This window comes from Dicentrarchus labrax, unplaced genomic scaffold (genome assembly GCF_905237075.1).
Source record: "Dicentrarchus labrax unplaced genomic scaffold, dlabrax2021, whole genome shotgun sequence".
In the NCBI taxonomy this organism is placed as follows: Eukaryota; Metazoa; Chordata; class Actinopteri; family Moronidae; genus Dicentrarchus; species Dicentrarchus labrax.
Window position 1 is genome coordinate 20,838,369 of NW_026136704.1, and position 14,433 is coordinate 20,852,801.

At 40.2% G+C, this 14,433-nt stretch overlaps 2 protein-coding genes across 2 annotated transcripts in view; both read left to right on the forward strand.

Annotated features, from left to right (window-relative positions):
* The first annotated feature begins 1,508 nt into the window (after positions 1 to 1,508).
* On the forward strand, positions 1,509 to 2,395 carry LOC127361858 (histone H2A, sperm-like). Its single transcript, XM_051396904.1, has 2 exons — positions 1,509 to 1,636; positions 1,910 to 2,395. The coding sequence occupies exon 2, from the start codon at positions 1,917 to 1,919 to the stop codon at positions 2,334 to 2,336; it is 420 nt and encodes a 139-aa protein (XP_051252864.1). The 5' UTR covers positions 1,509 to 1,636; positions 1,910 to 1,916; the 3' UTR covers positions 2,337 to 2,395.
* Positions 2,396 to 4,228: 1,833 nt separating this feature from the next.
* ppp1r37 (protein phosphatase 1, regulatory subunit 37) overlaps positions 4,229 to 14,433 on the forward strand; it is a 43,100-nt gene continuing 32,895 nt past the window's right edge. Inside the window, exon 1 of the mRNA XM_051396901.1 lies at positions 4,229 to 6,143. Coding sequence (XP_051252861.1) covers positions 5,396 to 6,143 — 748 coding nt within the window. The 5' untranslated portion in view covers positions 4,229 to 5,395. The remainder of the gene's footprint in view (positions 6,144 to 14,433) is intronic.

Below are 14,433 nucleotides of genomic sequence, written 5' to 3' on the forward strand. Positions count from 1 at the left end.
CCTTTAAATCAATCAAGTTTCATATAAAAGATCACACTCGTATTAACAATCTGTGTATATTATCCAATCAGACTGATCTGTTTTATACCCTTTATGCTCCAACCTTTACTGAATAACATCAAAACATTTTGTGCATTCTAAGAATCTGTAGTTTGGCAAAACTCAATATGAACTTACATGTTTTTTTTCACGGTTTTTAACCAGGTGGACATTGCTCAGTCATCAATGAGATGGATAGATTGAAATGTGAGCTATAGGGGCTGAAAATGGTGATGTGCATTATGGACATGCTGAAAAACATTATATATGACATATAAACAGCTACTGAGCTCAGAGCAAGCTAGAAGACTGTAATATAGATGAAAACTCAGAAAACGCCAGCATGTGTGGACCTGGATTCAGGATTGTTTTGTCAAACTACTATTTCCAAGGTCAAGAATGGACTTAGAAGCTTCGTTTAATCAATGTTTCACCTCTGAAATGAGATATCACCACAAAAATGACATGTACCTTCACAAATAAAAACACCAGGTTATTAGTCATGAGTTGACTTTAAGGCCTTCAGACAAGAATAATCCCTGTTTATCTTTGTATGGTTTCCGAGTGTGTTGTAATGAAACACTTGATACTGAATTGTACACAGAAGTAAGAGATGAGTCATCATTCCCCAGTGCAGTTCGTTAGTAAGCACATCAGGCACTCAGGGAGACAGACACAGTCAAGCACCTGATCATAAAGTGAAGGATCATGACACCACTAAGTGTGGTTTTATAAGTGCCCCATCATTAAGAATAAGTCATTTCAGTTAAAAATGAAAAAAATAAAAAATAAAGACGAGCTACGACAGGCTAGAGGTTAAATCAGAGGTCTGTGCTGCCATCTGCTGTTGATGTCTTTTCTTCTTCTTTTTTACCAAACTCATGGAAAAGATTATATATTATATTATATATATTGTCTGCTTTGTGTTTTATAGCAAAGTACCGAATTGGATTGTTTTAAATAATATATAGTTTACTTCAGAGTTCATGCAACTCTATATTTATACTCAACTACATTAGAGGGAAATATTGTACTTTGTACTACACTATATTTATTTTCTAGCTTTAGCTACAGGGAACTGTAGATTTTAGGATTTTACATTAAAAAAGCTATTATCAGTTTATGAAATATGATGCATTTTTTTGTCACTTGAATGCATCATTCATCCAATAGTATACTGTAAAAGTGTAAAACTAAAATACATCAGCATGTTTAGCTGCTCCCACTCACAGTGGTACTTTATGTGCAGTTAGGTTTCTCCCTCACAACCTTCAAGCTATCTAGTTCACACGTGTTTGACTTTAGACTTCACCACAAGAATAACGGTGTGGTTGTGCAGAAAAGTGCACTGTCTTTCTCCTTCATAACAAGAAACAAAAGTCTCCCCTTGCAGTGTTTTTCAGAACAATGTTTGTGAGAGGAGGAAGAGGAAGTGGTCTCCCATAACGTTGTCAAATGTAGGTGATCAAGGTAACTCTATGCAGCAGAGGAGCCAGGTGTCAGCAATCACCCGATGGCTGCCTGACTCATATAAAAGCAGTATTCTGTGTTTCACTGTGTAGCTGCTGTCTCAACTTAAAGAAAGTGCAGAATACTGGTGAGTGTTAATTAGTTGGATGTGGTTGCTACATCAAGGGGTTTATTATTTGTTAAATTGAATATTTTAAGATGTTGTTGGCTCTAATGTTTAAATATGTTCCAAGAGGCTGCTTTTAAAGCCACTTAACCTCATGACCCCAAAATCTGTAAAGGCCTTTATTTCAAGCAGTCGCTGAAGTTAAAATATATTAAATTCCCTTGAAATTACCTCTTAAAATGTGTCACTCTGTTTTACTGTGTAATCTGAGATTAATGATTTCTCTCAACTCAGACTAAAGATGTCTGGCCGTGGTAAGAAAGTTGTACCCAAACCTTCAAAATCTTCAGTGTCCCGGTCTTCCAGAGCGGGGATCACTTTCCCAGTGGGCCGCATCCATAGGCTGCTGAGGAAAGGCAACTATGCCCAGCGAGTTGGGAATGGAGCTGCTGTTTACCTCTCAGCCGTCCTGGAATACCTTTGTGCTGAAATCCTGGAGCTGGCAGGAAACGCTTGCCGTGACAACAAGAAGCATCGTATCGCTCCTCGCCACATCTTGTTGGCAGTGAAAAATGACGAAGAGCTCAACAAACTGCTGGCGGGGGTCACAATTTCAGACGGTGGCGTCATCCCAAATATCCAGGCCAGCCTTCTACCCAAGAAGACCAAGGTGTCCAAGGATGACAGTACTGTTAAAGACCTTGAGTCTCAAGAGTTTTAATAGTGATGTATCTTAAAGTTTTGCAAATTTTATTAAAATAAAGTCTTTATATTTTTCAATGGTGTACATTTCTGAATACTTGATACTGGAGCCAGGTACTGCAATCTGTATTCTTTCTGGGAAAAGTCTGTACTTCCAGTGGTCCTCGAGTGTCTTTGCGGCAGCTGGGAAAATTTCTCTGAATGCTACGGAAACGTGCTTCATTTCCTGCTTCCTGTAGCCAAGGAAATGTAATGCTTTTTGAGGAATATAGAGTGATGACTGCTTTCTATCTTTACATGTCCACCAAACTCCCATCTTTAAACTGGTCAAACACACTCATGCCTGTGAGCTTAATGTGTACACGTTGTAAATTTCAGGTCTACATTTTGGCTTCTGTTGGCTCGACATGTTCTGTAGATGTCGACCCGTCCAATTTTCATAAAAAGTAACTCAGCCAATGAGACAAACAGTTTAATCTTGACTATAGCCCAAAAGGCTACCCCCAGAATAAACTACTCAATCTCCGCAACTTAAACTGCTGGAGGTTTGTCTTTTAAGCCAACATTCATGATCTGACAAAACAAGAACCTTAATCGCACCACACTGGTAAGGCTCATATCTTGTGAAATCTGCCAAATATTGAGGAAAAATATCCAAGATGACAGTACAGCCTAAAGTGCTCAGATAATTGTAAAGTGTCACTTATTGCAGGAGTTCTTCTGTAGCCTAATTTACATTTTGAGTTGTTCACTGAATTACGAAAGTACATCATTTGATTGGTAAGTGATAAAGTTCTTGCTGACAGCACTTGAACCTGAAATGCCTGACACTATTTCCAATTAGCATTAGAAATCTGACACAGGTCAGCAAAATGTTGACCCTGGAAGTGTTTATTGTATTCCCAAAGTGAAAGGTTTCCCATGTTTGAATTATAGTTGTACTGGAACTGTCTAAAGGACAGAGCTTCATAGATATGTATTCATATGATACTTTGCATATAAGTGTTCAGCTGATCATTTCTAATGTGACGCAAACAAATGCTCCATTCAGTAGATAATTTAATATTTGAGTGTTCAACATCCTTAATTCAAATTGTGTACAGCATGCCAACAAGTGCAACATTTGTATTGTACAAATCTAGTTCAATCTTATTTTGCAGTACCACTTTAACATGAGAATCATGCAATTTTAAAACTGGTAAGTCTTACTGGCTTGCATAAGAGACACTCCCCAAAAGTGTCCATTAGCTCACAAATTATAAAATGTTTGGAACAGTTGCATCCCATTTAAAGGACCCTGGGTATTTCAAACTAACATGCATATTGATTTTTAAAGATATTAATACTTGGAGATGGTGTACTGGGGAATTTATTATATGGGCGTCTTTCCGCTTAAACACAATCAGATATCACAACAACAAAAAAATAAACTTGGGAAAGATTTAAAACTGTTTTGTGTTTATGTATCTCGTGATGTGGAATTTCTCAAATCAATTATATCTATTAGAGTTAAAATAAAAACTACTGTATTGGTTAATTAACTGTGTGCTGTAACCTTATATACATAGACTACTCACAAAAAGTTAGGGATATTCCACTTTCGGGTGAAATTTATGGAAAATGTAAAAAGTTGATGCTACAGTGATATTACATCATGAAAGTAGAGCATTTAAGTAGAAGGTCAAATTAAGATCACCTGGAAAGGTTATAGTGCATTTTATGTACATTCTGAAATTTCACCCGAAAGCCGAATATCCCTAACTTTTTGTGAGCAGTGTATATATACTGTCAATCAAACATAACCTCTTCCTGTGCTTTTTTTTTTGTTTTGTTTCGCAACCCTCTGTAACACTGCGTCCGCTGAACGTACCCCTGTGGCTACCGACGTGCTGACGTCAGACGTACGGACAACAAACAGTTGTTGGACTTGAACAAGCTAGCGAATGGTAACGCCGGACAAAAAACATCTCCAGCGTACTTCTCCCGGATACGGAGACACCTACGAGACCTAACACAAACTCCTAACAATTAACAGCATCGAGTACCGACAGGTGTAGCCGCGGCCCGGTTCCCCTCGGCGCCAACGTTAACCACGGAAGAAAACATGCCCGTTGCTCGGAGTGTGACGCCTGCTGTTTTTTTAGTGTCTGGCTGCCGCTGGTCGACGGCGGTGATGTGAGCCGAGTTGCACCGCGACAGAGGGGGTGAGACAAGAGAGCCACAGCCGGGTAATAGTGTCTGCTGCTGCTGGTGGTGCTGCTGCTGGGGGTTTGTGTTGTTTTTTTTTGTGTGTGTGTGTATTTTTTTTTTTTTTCCTCGACACAGAAGAATGGACTTTGTCGGACGGACTCACGTACTGAAGCGGGCATGCGACCGTACACGGGCCTGGGTGTCATTGTTGGGCAACAACTTTAGCAAGCTAGCTAACAGTGGCTCGCTTAAATTCATGTAAATGAATCGGTTTGGTGTCGGGCAGTAAGCTCACTTTGCTCGCGTAATGGAGGCACCCTGAGTGACTTTATTCGCTTCAATCCACCGGTGCTCTTTTTTTTTTAAATACTGCTGGCGATGTGCTGACGACCCAGTGAGCATTTTTCCTCGGTTCCCATTTGGTTGGCAGGATTATTAAGAGGTGGTAGTTGAGCAAAAAAAGAAAAAGTTGCCCAGTTTGGCATATAAATAATTACTGAAACAGTATCTATTTCACATAGGTATCACGCGTTTCTTGTATTGATATTTGTGTGAAATTGCACTTTAATAAGCTCATTTTTTTTAAGGCATGCGCCAAAGTCACCTGTGATTTTGGGGGTTTGTGAAAGCTATACATCTTTAAAATCACCACCCCAGCACATCAAACCAGTCAAAAAATACAGGTAACATTTTCTGATTGCACTTGAATATAAGTGAGTATATGAATATATCATTAAAGGACCAGGATAGGTGCACATCTACGTATATTGTTGTGAGACAGAGGCTAGAGACAGGCTTATCCATGTCCGTTGGTTCCTAGTTACTGTTTAACTCAATATCTAGGCTGTCTGGAACAGTTAAAGACTGAGTTTCACTGGAAATGAAAACATGAATATCGAAGAGCAGTGTCTAGATTTGTGCAATGTCAAGACAAAAAGCAACGTGGACGATGATCACAACACTACCAACAACACAGAAGGGGTCACCCCCCGGATCTCTGAACTGATGACGGACAGTAACACAGAAAAACAAAACAGTGTTCCCACAGAGGCCTCTGAAACGTACCTGATGCCTCAGCTCACTGACAACCTTCAGGCAACTGAGGAGGATAACCACCAGGCACAAGACACACTGGAAATTGATGAGGTCAATGGAAATAGAAAAAGCAGTGCCCAAGAAACCCCTGCCGTGGTGAATCCCACTGACTTGATCTTCTCTAATGATGAGCAGCACAAGGGCGATATCGGTGTAGAGAAAATGAAGGAAGAAAAGGACACTGAACCCGCAAAGTTTGTTGTGGGGGAAGGGGATGAAGGTGGGGACATGGACATAGGTGTGGACCTGAGTCTCGACGAGAGTGGGGTGTTGGAGGCTGAATCGACAAATGTCCGATCATTCACAGACAATACTTTAGACTCCACATCTCAGGATGTCCCAGCTGACAGCGCGGCAGAGAGCCCGTCAGATGCGAGAAAGACAAGCATCACGGAGGCTATTGCCACGGATCCGGCTGGACTGTACCCAACCGTGGAGGAAGGGGACGATAAACAGAAACCAGGTGGCAAGAGGGTGACTTTTCCATCAGATAAGGATATTGTGTCCGGCGCAGTGGAGCCCAAGGACCCCTGGAGGCATGGTAATACTGTGTGTTTGTTTCTACATGTCTGTAGGTGTGAATGACTTTCTATTTATTCTTCTTGTCCATTGTGCCTGCATGAACATGTCCCTTTTCATCATAGTTTGGCAGGTTTTATTCTCGTAGGATATCTGGAAAGCTGTTATGTGCCCAGTCATGGTCCAATGTTCCACGTGTAGTCGGTAAAAACGTGATTTAGATGATGGCTGTTGACACTGATACGTACGAGAGAGGTGTGTTTCTGAGAGGAATGTTCTTTTGTTTCTTTCTTCTTTCTCTTGAACGATCACACTACAGTCCTCTTTAGTCCTCAGGCGGCACCTGAGCCCCCGCCCCCTTTTCAAACAGAAGTTAATTTCTTAGTTAAATAGTCAAAAACATAATCACATAGTCTGAGTTTTTGTACCAACAGCTACAGCTAACGTACACCTATATCTCAATATAGGCCCACGCCTTTACTGTATGCCATATTGTGAATGAATCCCACCACTCCTTGAGGTGTGCCATTTTACCAGTTAGGTTCCTGTTTGTTCAGTGAAAACATGTCCAAAGGAAGCTCGTGCAGGATATGGCACTGCCTTTACTGTGTTGATATAAGGAGCTCCAGCTTTACAACAAAATGAGAAGTTACTTTTCCCCCTTTTTAAAAGCTAATCTGCCATGTTTTACAATAAATGCCATTAAATACAAGAGGGAGGATCAACAACAGGATCCAGATTGGTAGAGAATACATACTTATTTTACATAATATGCAAATAGATCCAAGCTAGGAATACATTACTCTAAACCAGTGTGCATGAATGTAAATTAGGTGCAAAACCATAAATCAAGTATTTTTGGAATGTCTTTTATTTTTATATTAGTATTCATATTTATTAGTATGCATATATAATAATTATAATCAAGCATAATGTGACAAATAATATAAATATCAGTTTGGTTAGTCCACACTCTTCTGCATTCTTCTTTTTAATTGAATTAAACTTTATTGTCTTTGTATACAGTAAAGATCAATACATTGAAATTCAAGTTTGATTTAAAAATGCAAAGACTGACAGCTTCTGAGTTACTGTTCATTTGTATTTGATTATTAGTCATTGTGCTCCAGTAACCAAAGAGAAAATAGAGGAATGCCCCACTGACCTTTTTCCTGGCTCTTTGGTCTGCAGACCTGATTGAAGTCTAATAATATTGATTACCTGCCATTACCAGGTCTCTATTATTTGTTTTTGCAGTCTATTTACTCTTATGCCAACCTATACTGTTAGTATACAGTATGTTTCATTCTTTTTTTGGAGGAACTTATAATCGGACCATGACTCACATTATCCTTCATCCGGCGTGGACAATGGACATTAATAAGCAGACCTACTGTCATGGTGTGAGAACTGGTGTTTGCCCACTGTACTGTGACGGCAGTCGACATAGTTACACAGTCTGCTGCAGTCTGAGGAAGATGCCATTTGTGATTATGTGGTCTATATACTAGCGGACTTGTGGTATAAAATGTCTTTGTGACCTGTGTGGTGTTAAAGGTAAGCAAGTGAGAGTCCTGTTGTTGTTGTTGTTGTTGTTGTTGTTGTTGTTGTTGTTCTTTTTCCTGATGTATAAATCCAAAAATGTAGGCCAGGCCAAGGCAAGGGTCAGTGATGCGAGATGTCCAGATGGGGGAGGGGGCGTAGAAAGAAGAACAAAAGCAGCAAGGTTAATATGCACTGCCTCGTGTTCAGCTGCATATAAATTGTTCTATTAACATGCCTGCGATTGGTCAGACAGCCACTCAGAAGGACACTTGTGTTTCTCCCCACTTATCCTTACACATTAAGCTGCATATAACTATAAATCATAGTCTACCCACTTAAAATAATTTACACGTTTGTAGCATTCGTGGCCCTTACTACTCGTCACATAACCCTGTTGCTCTTCCAAATGTTTCAGTGTCGGCTTACAGTGCCTTTACAGTGCACATGCCAGGCAGCCAGTCTGATAGTAAACTGGACATGAAATATCTTTAGCCAGACTCCACAGGGGCAAAGTCTCCAATCCAGTTAGCAAAGATTTCTGGGACCTTATGAAACCACTGGCACTGGGAACAGTTAAGTATCCAGATGACTGTAGTGTGCACTCTATCACAGCACATTTATCACGTAGTTTATTTAAGTTCCAAAGGTCCAGCTGATTGTGTCGTAGATATTGAGCTAGACAGACAGTTGATGGCGGGGAAGTTAATCACATGATACAGAATGTTCTGTTTTTAATGGAGGGAAAGATAAAACGCTGCCGTACGTTTATCAGATAATATTTCAGTCCAATGGATTGGATGGACATAATCATTTGAAATCCAATAATAATTCAAGCTCTCAACAATTTGATAGTTGAGTTCGGTCCAAGAACGGTTGTAATGAGATCAGATTGAAGTAATTTTGTTTATTATCTTTTATGTTTTGAAACATTTGAATACATTCTTTATTCTCATTGTTTAGACTAGATCTTCAGTTGTGTACAGTGATAGCAGTTTCCTGGGTGTGAAAAACAACCGAGCCAGCTTTCTAGGTGGAATTAAGAGACAACATAATCCGGCACCAGTGCCAGAACAAAAGGCCACTAAAATCCCAACAAGCCAAGCGTGGATGAGATTGACACAGGTTGTTGTAAATTGAGTTTGAAAACATGGAAAACCGCTGCTGCAGCACCTGTGTCTCGACTAAAGTGACGTAAAGGGGACACATCCATGAGGATCCCCTTTTATAGGGCATGAGGACCAGTCGGTCAGAAAGTGTTTACATACTGGTGAGATATGAAATCTGATCTAGAAAGGAAAGTGTTTAAATGTTATCAGACGGCAGAACACTGCACAAAGGATTACAGTACTCACAAACAGGATTTCACACGTTTTACTGGAAAGTTAGATTGGCATCAGCTTTTTTATTTATTGTCACAAATACCGTGAGGAGTTTGAGCTAAATGTCCCTGGTGATGTTGCAGTAAGACTTTCTGTCAGGCTATGGTTGGTTGAATTGGCTAATGTGTAATTAAGTTGTAAAAACATGTAGTCACCCACTTTAAAGTATTTAATAACATCTAACAAAGCCTGATAATGACTGTATGCATGAGGTTTAATAAATAATTGCTCCTTTGCACCTCAGTTGCACATCACATACTATATGTGTTGAATGTGGAAATGGCTTCTAGTAATATTTTCTACTCTACTAATGTCTCATTGGTGAACTTCCTAAACCTTTTGACGTTCACCTGGATATCTTTACCTTTGTACTGCTTCTGCCATCTACCTTTAGGACATGCTCGCACATGAAACAGACATCTGAGTGTGTCTCTGTGTGTGTTTGAGACAAAGTCCAGGAAATTAAATGTATCTGAATCCCTCTGCAAGGCTCTCCGTGCTTTGTTAAGAGCACTCTGCCACAATAAATCCATGATCTATCCAGACCCTTTATCTGCCGAACCAGTGTCACGTTTCTGACAGATGACATAAGACAGAGACCCAGAGAACAGTGAACTGGGCCTGAGCTCACAGAGCCTGGAGCTTCCTCCATGCACAGTGTGAGTTACTGCTGTAAGAGCAGAGGGAAGAATTTCTTTGGCAAGTACTGAGCAATTTCAAAGCAACATATATCGGCTCTAATTGCTCTCACGAAATGTGCCTCTGAACAGGAGTTAAGTTCATGGAGTGTAGAACGCTGCCATTCAAAATAAACCCCCGGGGTTCGGGAGGGAACAGAGTTGGTGGTGGTGGGGGGGAACAATAGTAGGCAGCTGCGGTGTCATATTTATGTTTCTTTCTGGGCACTCTCATTTTTCCAGGATTGACGTTGTCCTGTTTAGTCATCAGCTAACAGACAATGTGTGAGGCTAAAACTTACAGAAAAAACAACAAAGTAGGGCTTCTTAGAGCTACCTTTCTAATATTATAGAGCATTTCAGAGTTCAATTTTGTCGATGTACTCTTAAACAGTATAAAGGAAGTAGTAAAACATTCCTATGTCATTTTGTTCTGAGTTAGATAATCATTCACGATCATTCCTCCTTTTTTTTTTGCTTCTTCTTTCCCCTCTCCCTGTCGAGACTTGAGGGGCGCTTGTTCTTTCCCTCCAGGCCTGAGCAAATACTACATCATATCCTGAGATTCCTGAACTTCCCAACATGCTGCGTTGCTTCCCCTGCTCCCTTCACTTCTCCTCCCTGGCTGGCCAATTCAGTCTGGGTGCAGACTGGGCTTATATCAGCAAAGCATGTCGTTACAAAAGCACTGCACCACACTGGAAGCATGTGCTAAGTCATACATTTCATCACACTTATCAGTGACTGCAACACACTAAAATGTAGAAAGATTGTTACATAGAGAATAATGGAGCACTACAGTGCTACAACTAAAGTACTACAATCTTACTGTAATACAGCTTTTTGTACAAATAAGGTAAAGCCTACTACTTGCAGGGCAAGACAGTTCCTTCATATTAATGACTGTTTATTCTGCAAGCGACCAAACTCTTTGGCCTACGTGCAGCTCCGTCTCATGTCATCAGACCCAAGGCCCACTTGGCACCAGGTTGTTAGAGGCTCTGTGACCCATGAAATGTTATGTGTTGTGGCTGTGGACCAAGTTACATACTGATAAGCAAAGCTTTCAGCGTACAGAATGGACAAAGGCTTTGGAAACCTAGAAGTTCAGTTTGCGCTAGAGGCAGACCAGTACTGGGTTTTTGGGGCCAGTAAGGCCAATAAAAGCGAAACAATAAACTCTTTTGAAGTCATCTGACCAAAGCACGATATTTGATAAATGGACCATTAGTGTTGACAGTGTTTAATGTCCTCTCACGCTCTTGTCTTTTGCATTTAGTTGTGCAATGATACTTTTTCATCCTTCTAGGAGTACCATGGTTGCAAATATTTGAGCGTTAAATCAGCCGAGTTAACATTATCAAATGTCAGATGATAATGTCAGCTGTCATGTAGGTGTTGTTAGCACCCCATTTTCCATGAAAACGCAAGAAGAAATGAAGTGTTCACATTATCAGTGAGAAGGAAAAAGGCAAGAGTCTGTAAGGAAAGCTGAAAATGGATTCATCAGTCTGCATGTGAATGAGTTTATTTTATCAATGGTCAGTGTTATTTTTATAAAAGCTGTCATAGTTTCATAGCTGATAACCTTCAAGGATAGTTAGTTAAACTGAACTGAAGTGTGTACTTAAATGTAAAGCTGTGTAATCTAAATACTTTATCAGAACTTGGTATTCAAAACAAGTTCAAACTTAAGTGGTACGTCCCTACCTATCAGCAGACTGGACACCATCATCTGCTCGGCTGACAACAGCTACTCAGGTGTTGCAAAGTATTGTAAACATTGGCACCTGCTAGATAAACTATGTCATAATGACACCGTTTCCAAATAGCAGTTTTTCTATCTTGGGATATTTTTTTTCCATCCAACAATAGACGCAGATGCTGATATTTATGTGATACCTTAATACCTGCTGATAATATCGTCCCTCTGGGCTAAGTCTAGTTTGTACAGTCATCTATTATGCATTTCTGCCTGTCTGTGCTTCACATGCACCTTTTGTTTGTCTTGTAAATATAAGAAAGAAGTGTCTATCAGTCTTTTATTTGTGGTGAACCCTGCCCTTTATCCTTGTGGCTGTCTGCATTGTACCACTAAACCATGGTAATTTTTCGTCAACAAACCTGGGGTTTCGTAGTAAATGGTAGAGTAGACTTGAACAATCAATCCAACTCTTTCTGTCCTCTTCAAAAAGGAATTCCTTGCTCTCTTATCAGTCCCGAGGAGGCTGGAAGTGACAAATATTACCTACATTCTCTACACATTTCACAAAATGCCCCCTCATTTAAAAATAGAGCATACAAATGTTGTTCACTCATAATGTCACTCTCCATCTGGTCTGGCAGCTTTCTCTCTCCCTCTCTCAGATGCAGGCCTGGTTTCATGTGGGAGATAGTTTAAAATGGCTGCTCTGTTTTATGCTCTTTTTTTTTTTTTTTTTTTAACCATCATCATAGTTCATGTCATACCAATAGAAAGGCTACTGTTGATGCTCAGTTATAATGTTTTGCCATGCTAAAGGCATGAGGTCAACATAGACGTGTTGTGATATTATATCCTGTCCAGATGTAGCAGCTGTGTCTGCAGTGATGTGCAAACAAACAAAATACGTTTGGTCTATGTTGTATGAGTGCAATCACGCGAAGGATAGTTGTAGACTGGTGTCGTGTGTGTTTTTATAGGAAGCCTGAGAGTTACAGATATTGTAGTTCAGTCAGATTCTGCCTCATTGTGTGTGTGTTTTTATTACTGAACTGCATGCAGCAACTTGGAATCAATTCCAGGGTTTTTACATAATTACACTCCTGCAAAGGTTTGCCAGTTCTTGAGTCATGAGTAGAAGCCAGCAAATTTACTTAACTTTTGACCCACTACCCTCGTTCAGACCTATGCAGGTACAGTATGATTTAAATGTGTTTAGGTAGTAGTTCAAACCTTTGGACTCATCCGTTTATAAGGAGAAAGCAGCTTCCCTCCTAAAATTTGCTGGTGTATCTCTTTGTTATGTTTCCCCGCTGCCTCCGTCTTCTCATCCAGACTTGTAGGAACACACAGCAGCAGAGGCAGTCTCAGCCTTTCTGCCCCACCTCTGACCAGCCAGCCAGGCAGTCAGTTGTCATGTGTGAATGACGCTGCTGTCACCATCTACAGCACAGCAGTGTGAAATGGCAGGGAAAGGGGACAAGAGACTGTGAGAGAGGGGCTATTTTGAACACTGGCACTTGCATGTTAAGTAGGAACCAGCAACACTTCTATGTTCCACCACCAACATACTCACTATCTATCTCTGGACGTTTGCCCAAAGGCATGGCATGGTATTTCATACATTTGATATTGTTCTGTGAAAATACTGTCACCTCAAATTTAACTGATTTTCAGGTTTTCACTTTAGACCTCGTCCACATGGGGCCACTTACACCGGGTGGATGTTAATAGGGTAGTAGATGCTTAAACAGGATAACGATTGAACTTCTCCTTCTCCTGTGCTCCTGAGTTCTGTGCTCACTTGTACTGAGTTTAAATACACCCTAATTGCAGTTTGTGGTGCTGTTGTGTTTCTATTTTTGCTTCATTTGTATCATTGAGGGTAGAGTAAAAAACAGAAGCATGTCGCTGTATAATGCAAAACAGTTCAACAGCCCTGCAAGCTTCATCCTCCAATATGATCATAAAGTTGATCACTAGAACAATTGAACATTAAAAACTGAACATTATAATCACAGAGGTAAGATTTATTGTAGGACTGTTCTTTTAGATGGCATTAGTTTTAACTAGCTGTACCTGATGGGAACTGAATGTATGTTATTGGCTTCCTAAGATTCAGTTTTGCCTGTCCAAGATAAAACAGCCAGCCTGTATGATTTAAACCATGTCCTAACAGCAGCATTTTTAGGCTTATGGTATAGATTGAAGGTCAAAACAGAGATAAAAAGATGCATTATCAAATTTAGTCATTAGAGTAAGAATGTCCTCTTAGTTTAAAGACTACATGGTCTGAACTTTCTCAGTTCTTGAGCTTACAAAACCTTTTTGAAATCCTCTAGAAGATGAATTGTGCTGATTGTGAATGTCAAACTAATGAATAACCATAATTTGACATTTTATATATGCACGATTTTCATCTGATATGCAGGTGGTACAATACCCATTTGACTGACACGGCAAACCACCCTCAAATGGGCAGTAACAGGGGAACAAATCACCCAAAGACTGCATTTTGGCCATCAGTGAATTAAACTCTAAAGCAGTCAGTCGGACACCTGGCCTCCATGTGTTGCTGAGTGCTCTGTATCTTTTCCATTGGAGCACCTCTTTTGAACTGCTGGCAAGGAATAATTTCCTCTTGAAGCATGTAAGCATGGATTCTCAACGTCGTTACCTTTCATTACAGACGTTTTTAACTTGATAAATGGCGTCCAAGTGATTAATTCAAGGTGACTATCCCTTTACAGAGATCTCACACTTTCTATCTTTTAAGGATTTACCTCTCCCTCCCATCAGTGTGCTAATTCTTCCAGAGGATTGGTCGTCAGTTGTTGTAGGGTAGTATTAGCTGCTACATAACAATTTGTCCAAGTATAAACTAGGTCAGTCAACAGGCTGACCACCTTTTCCAACCACAGTCCTCTCTCTTAGTTTGTTGTTATGTAACTTTAACATTATTCTGTGCTGAAACCCCTGCTGTCCATGCCGCTCCAGATGTGTGCCGAC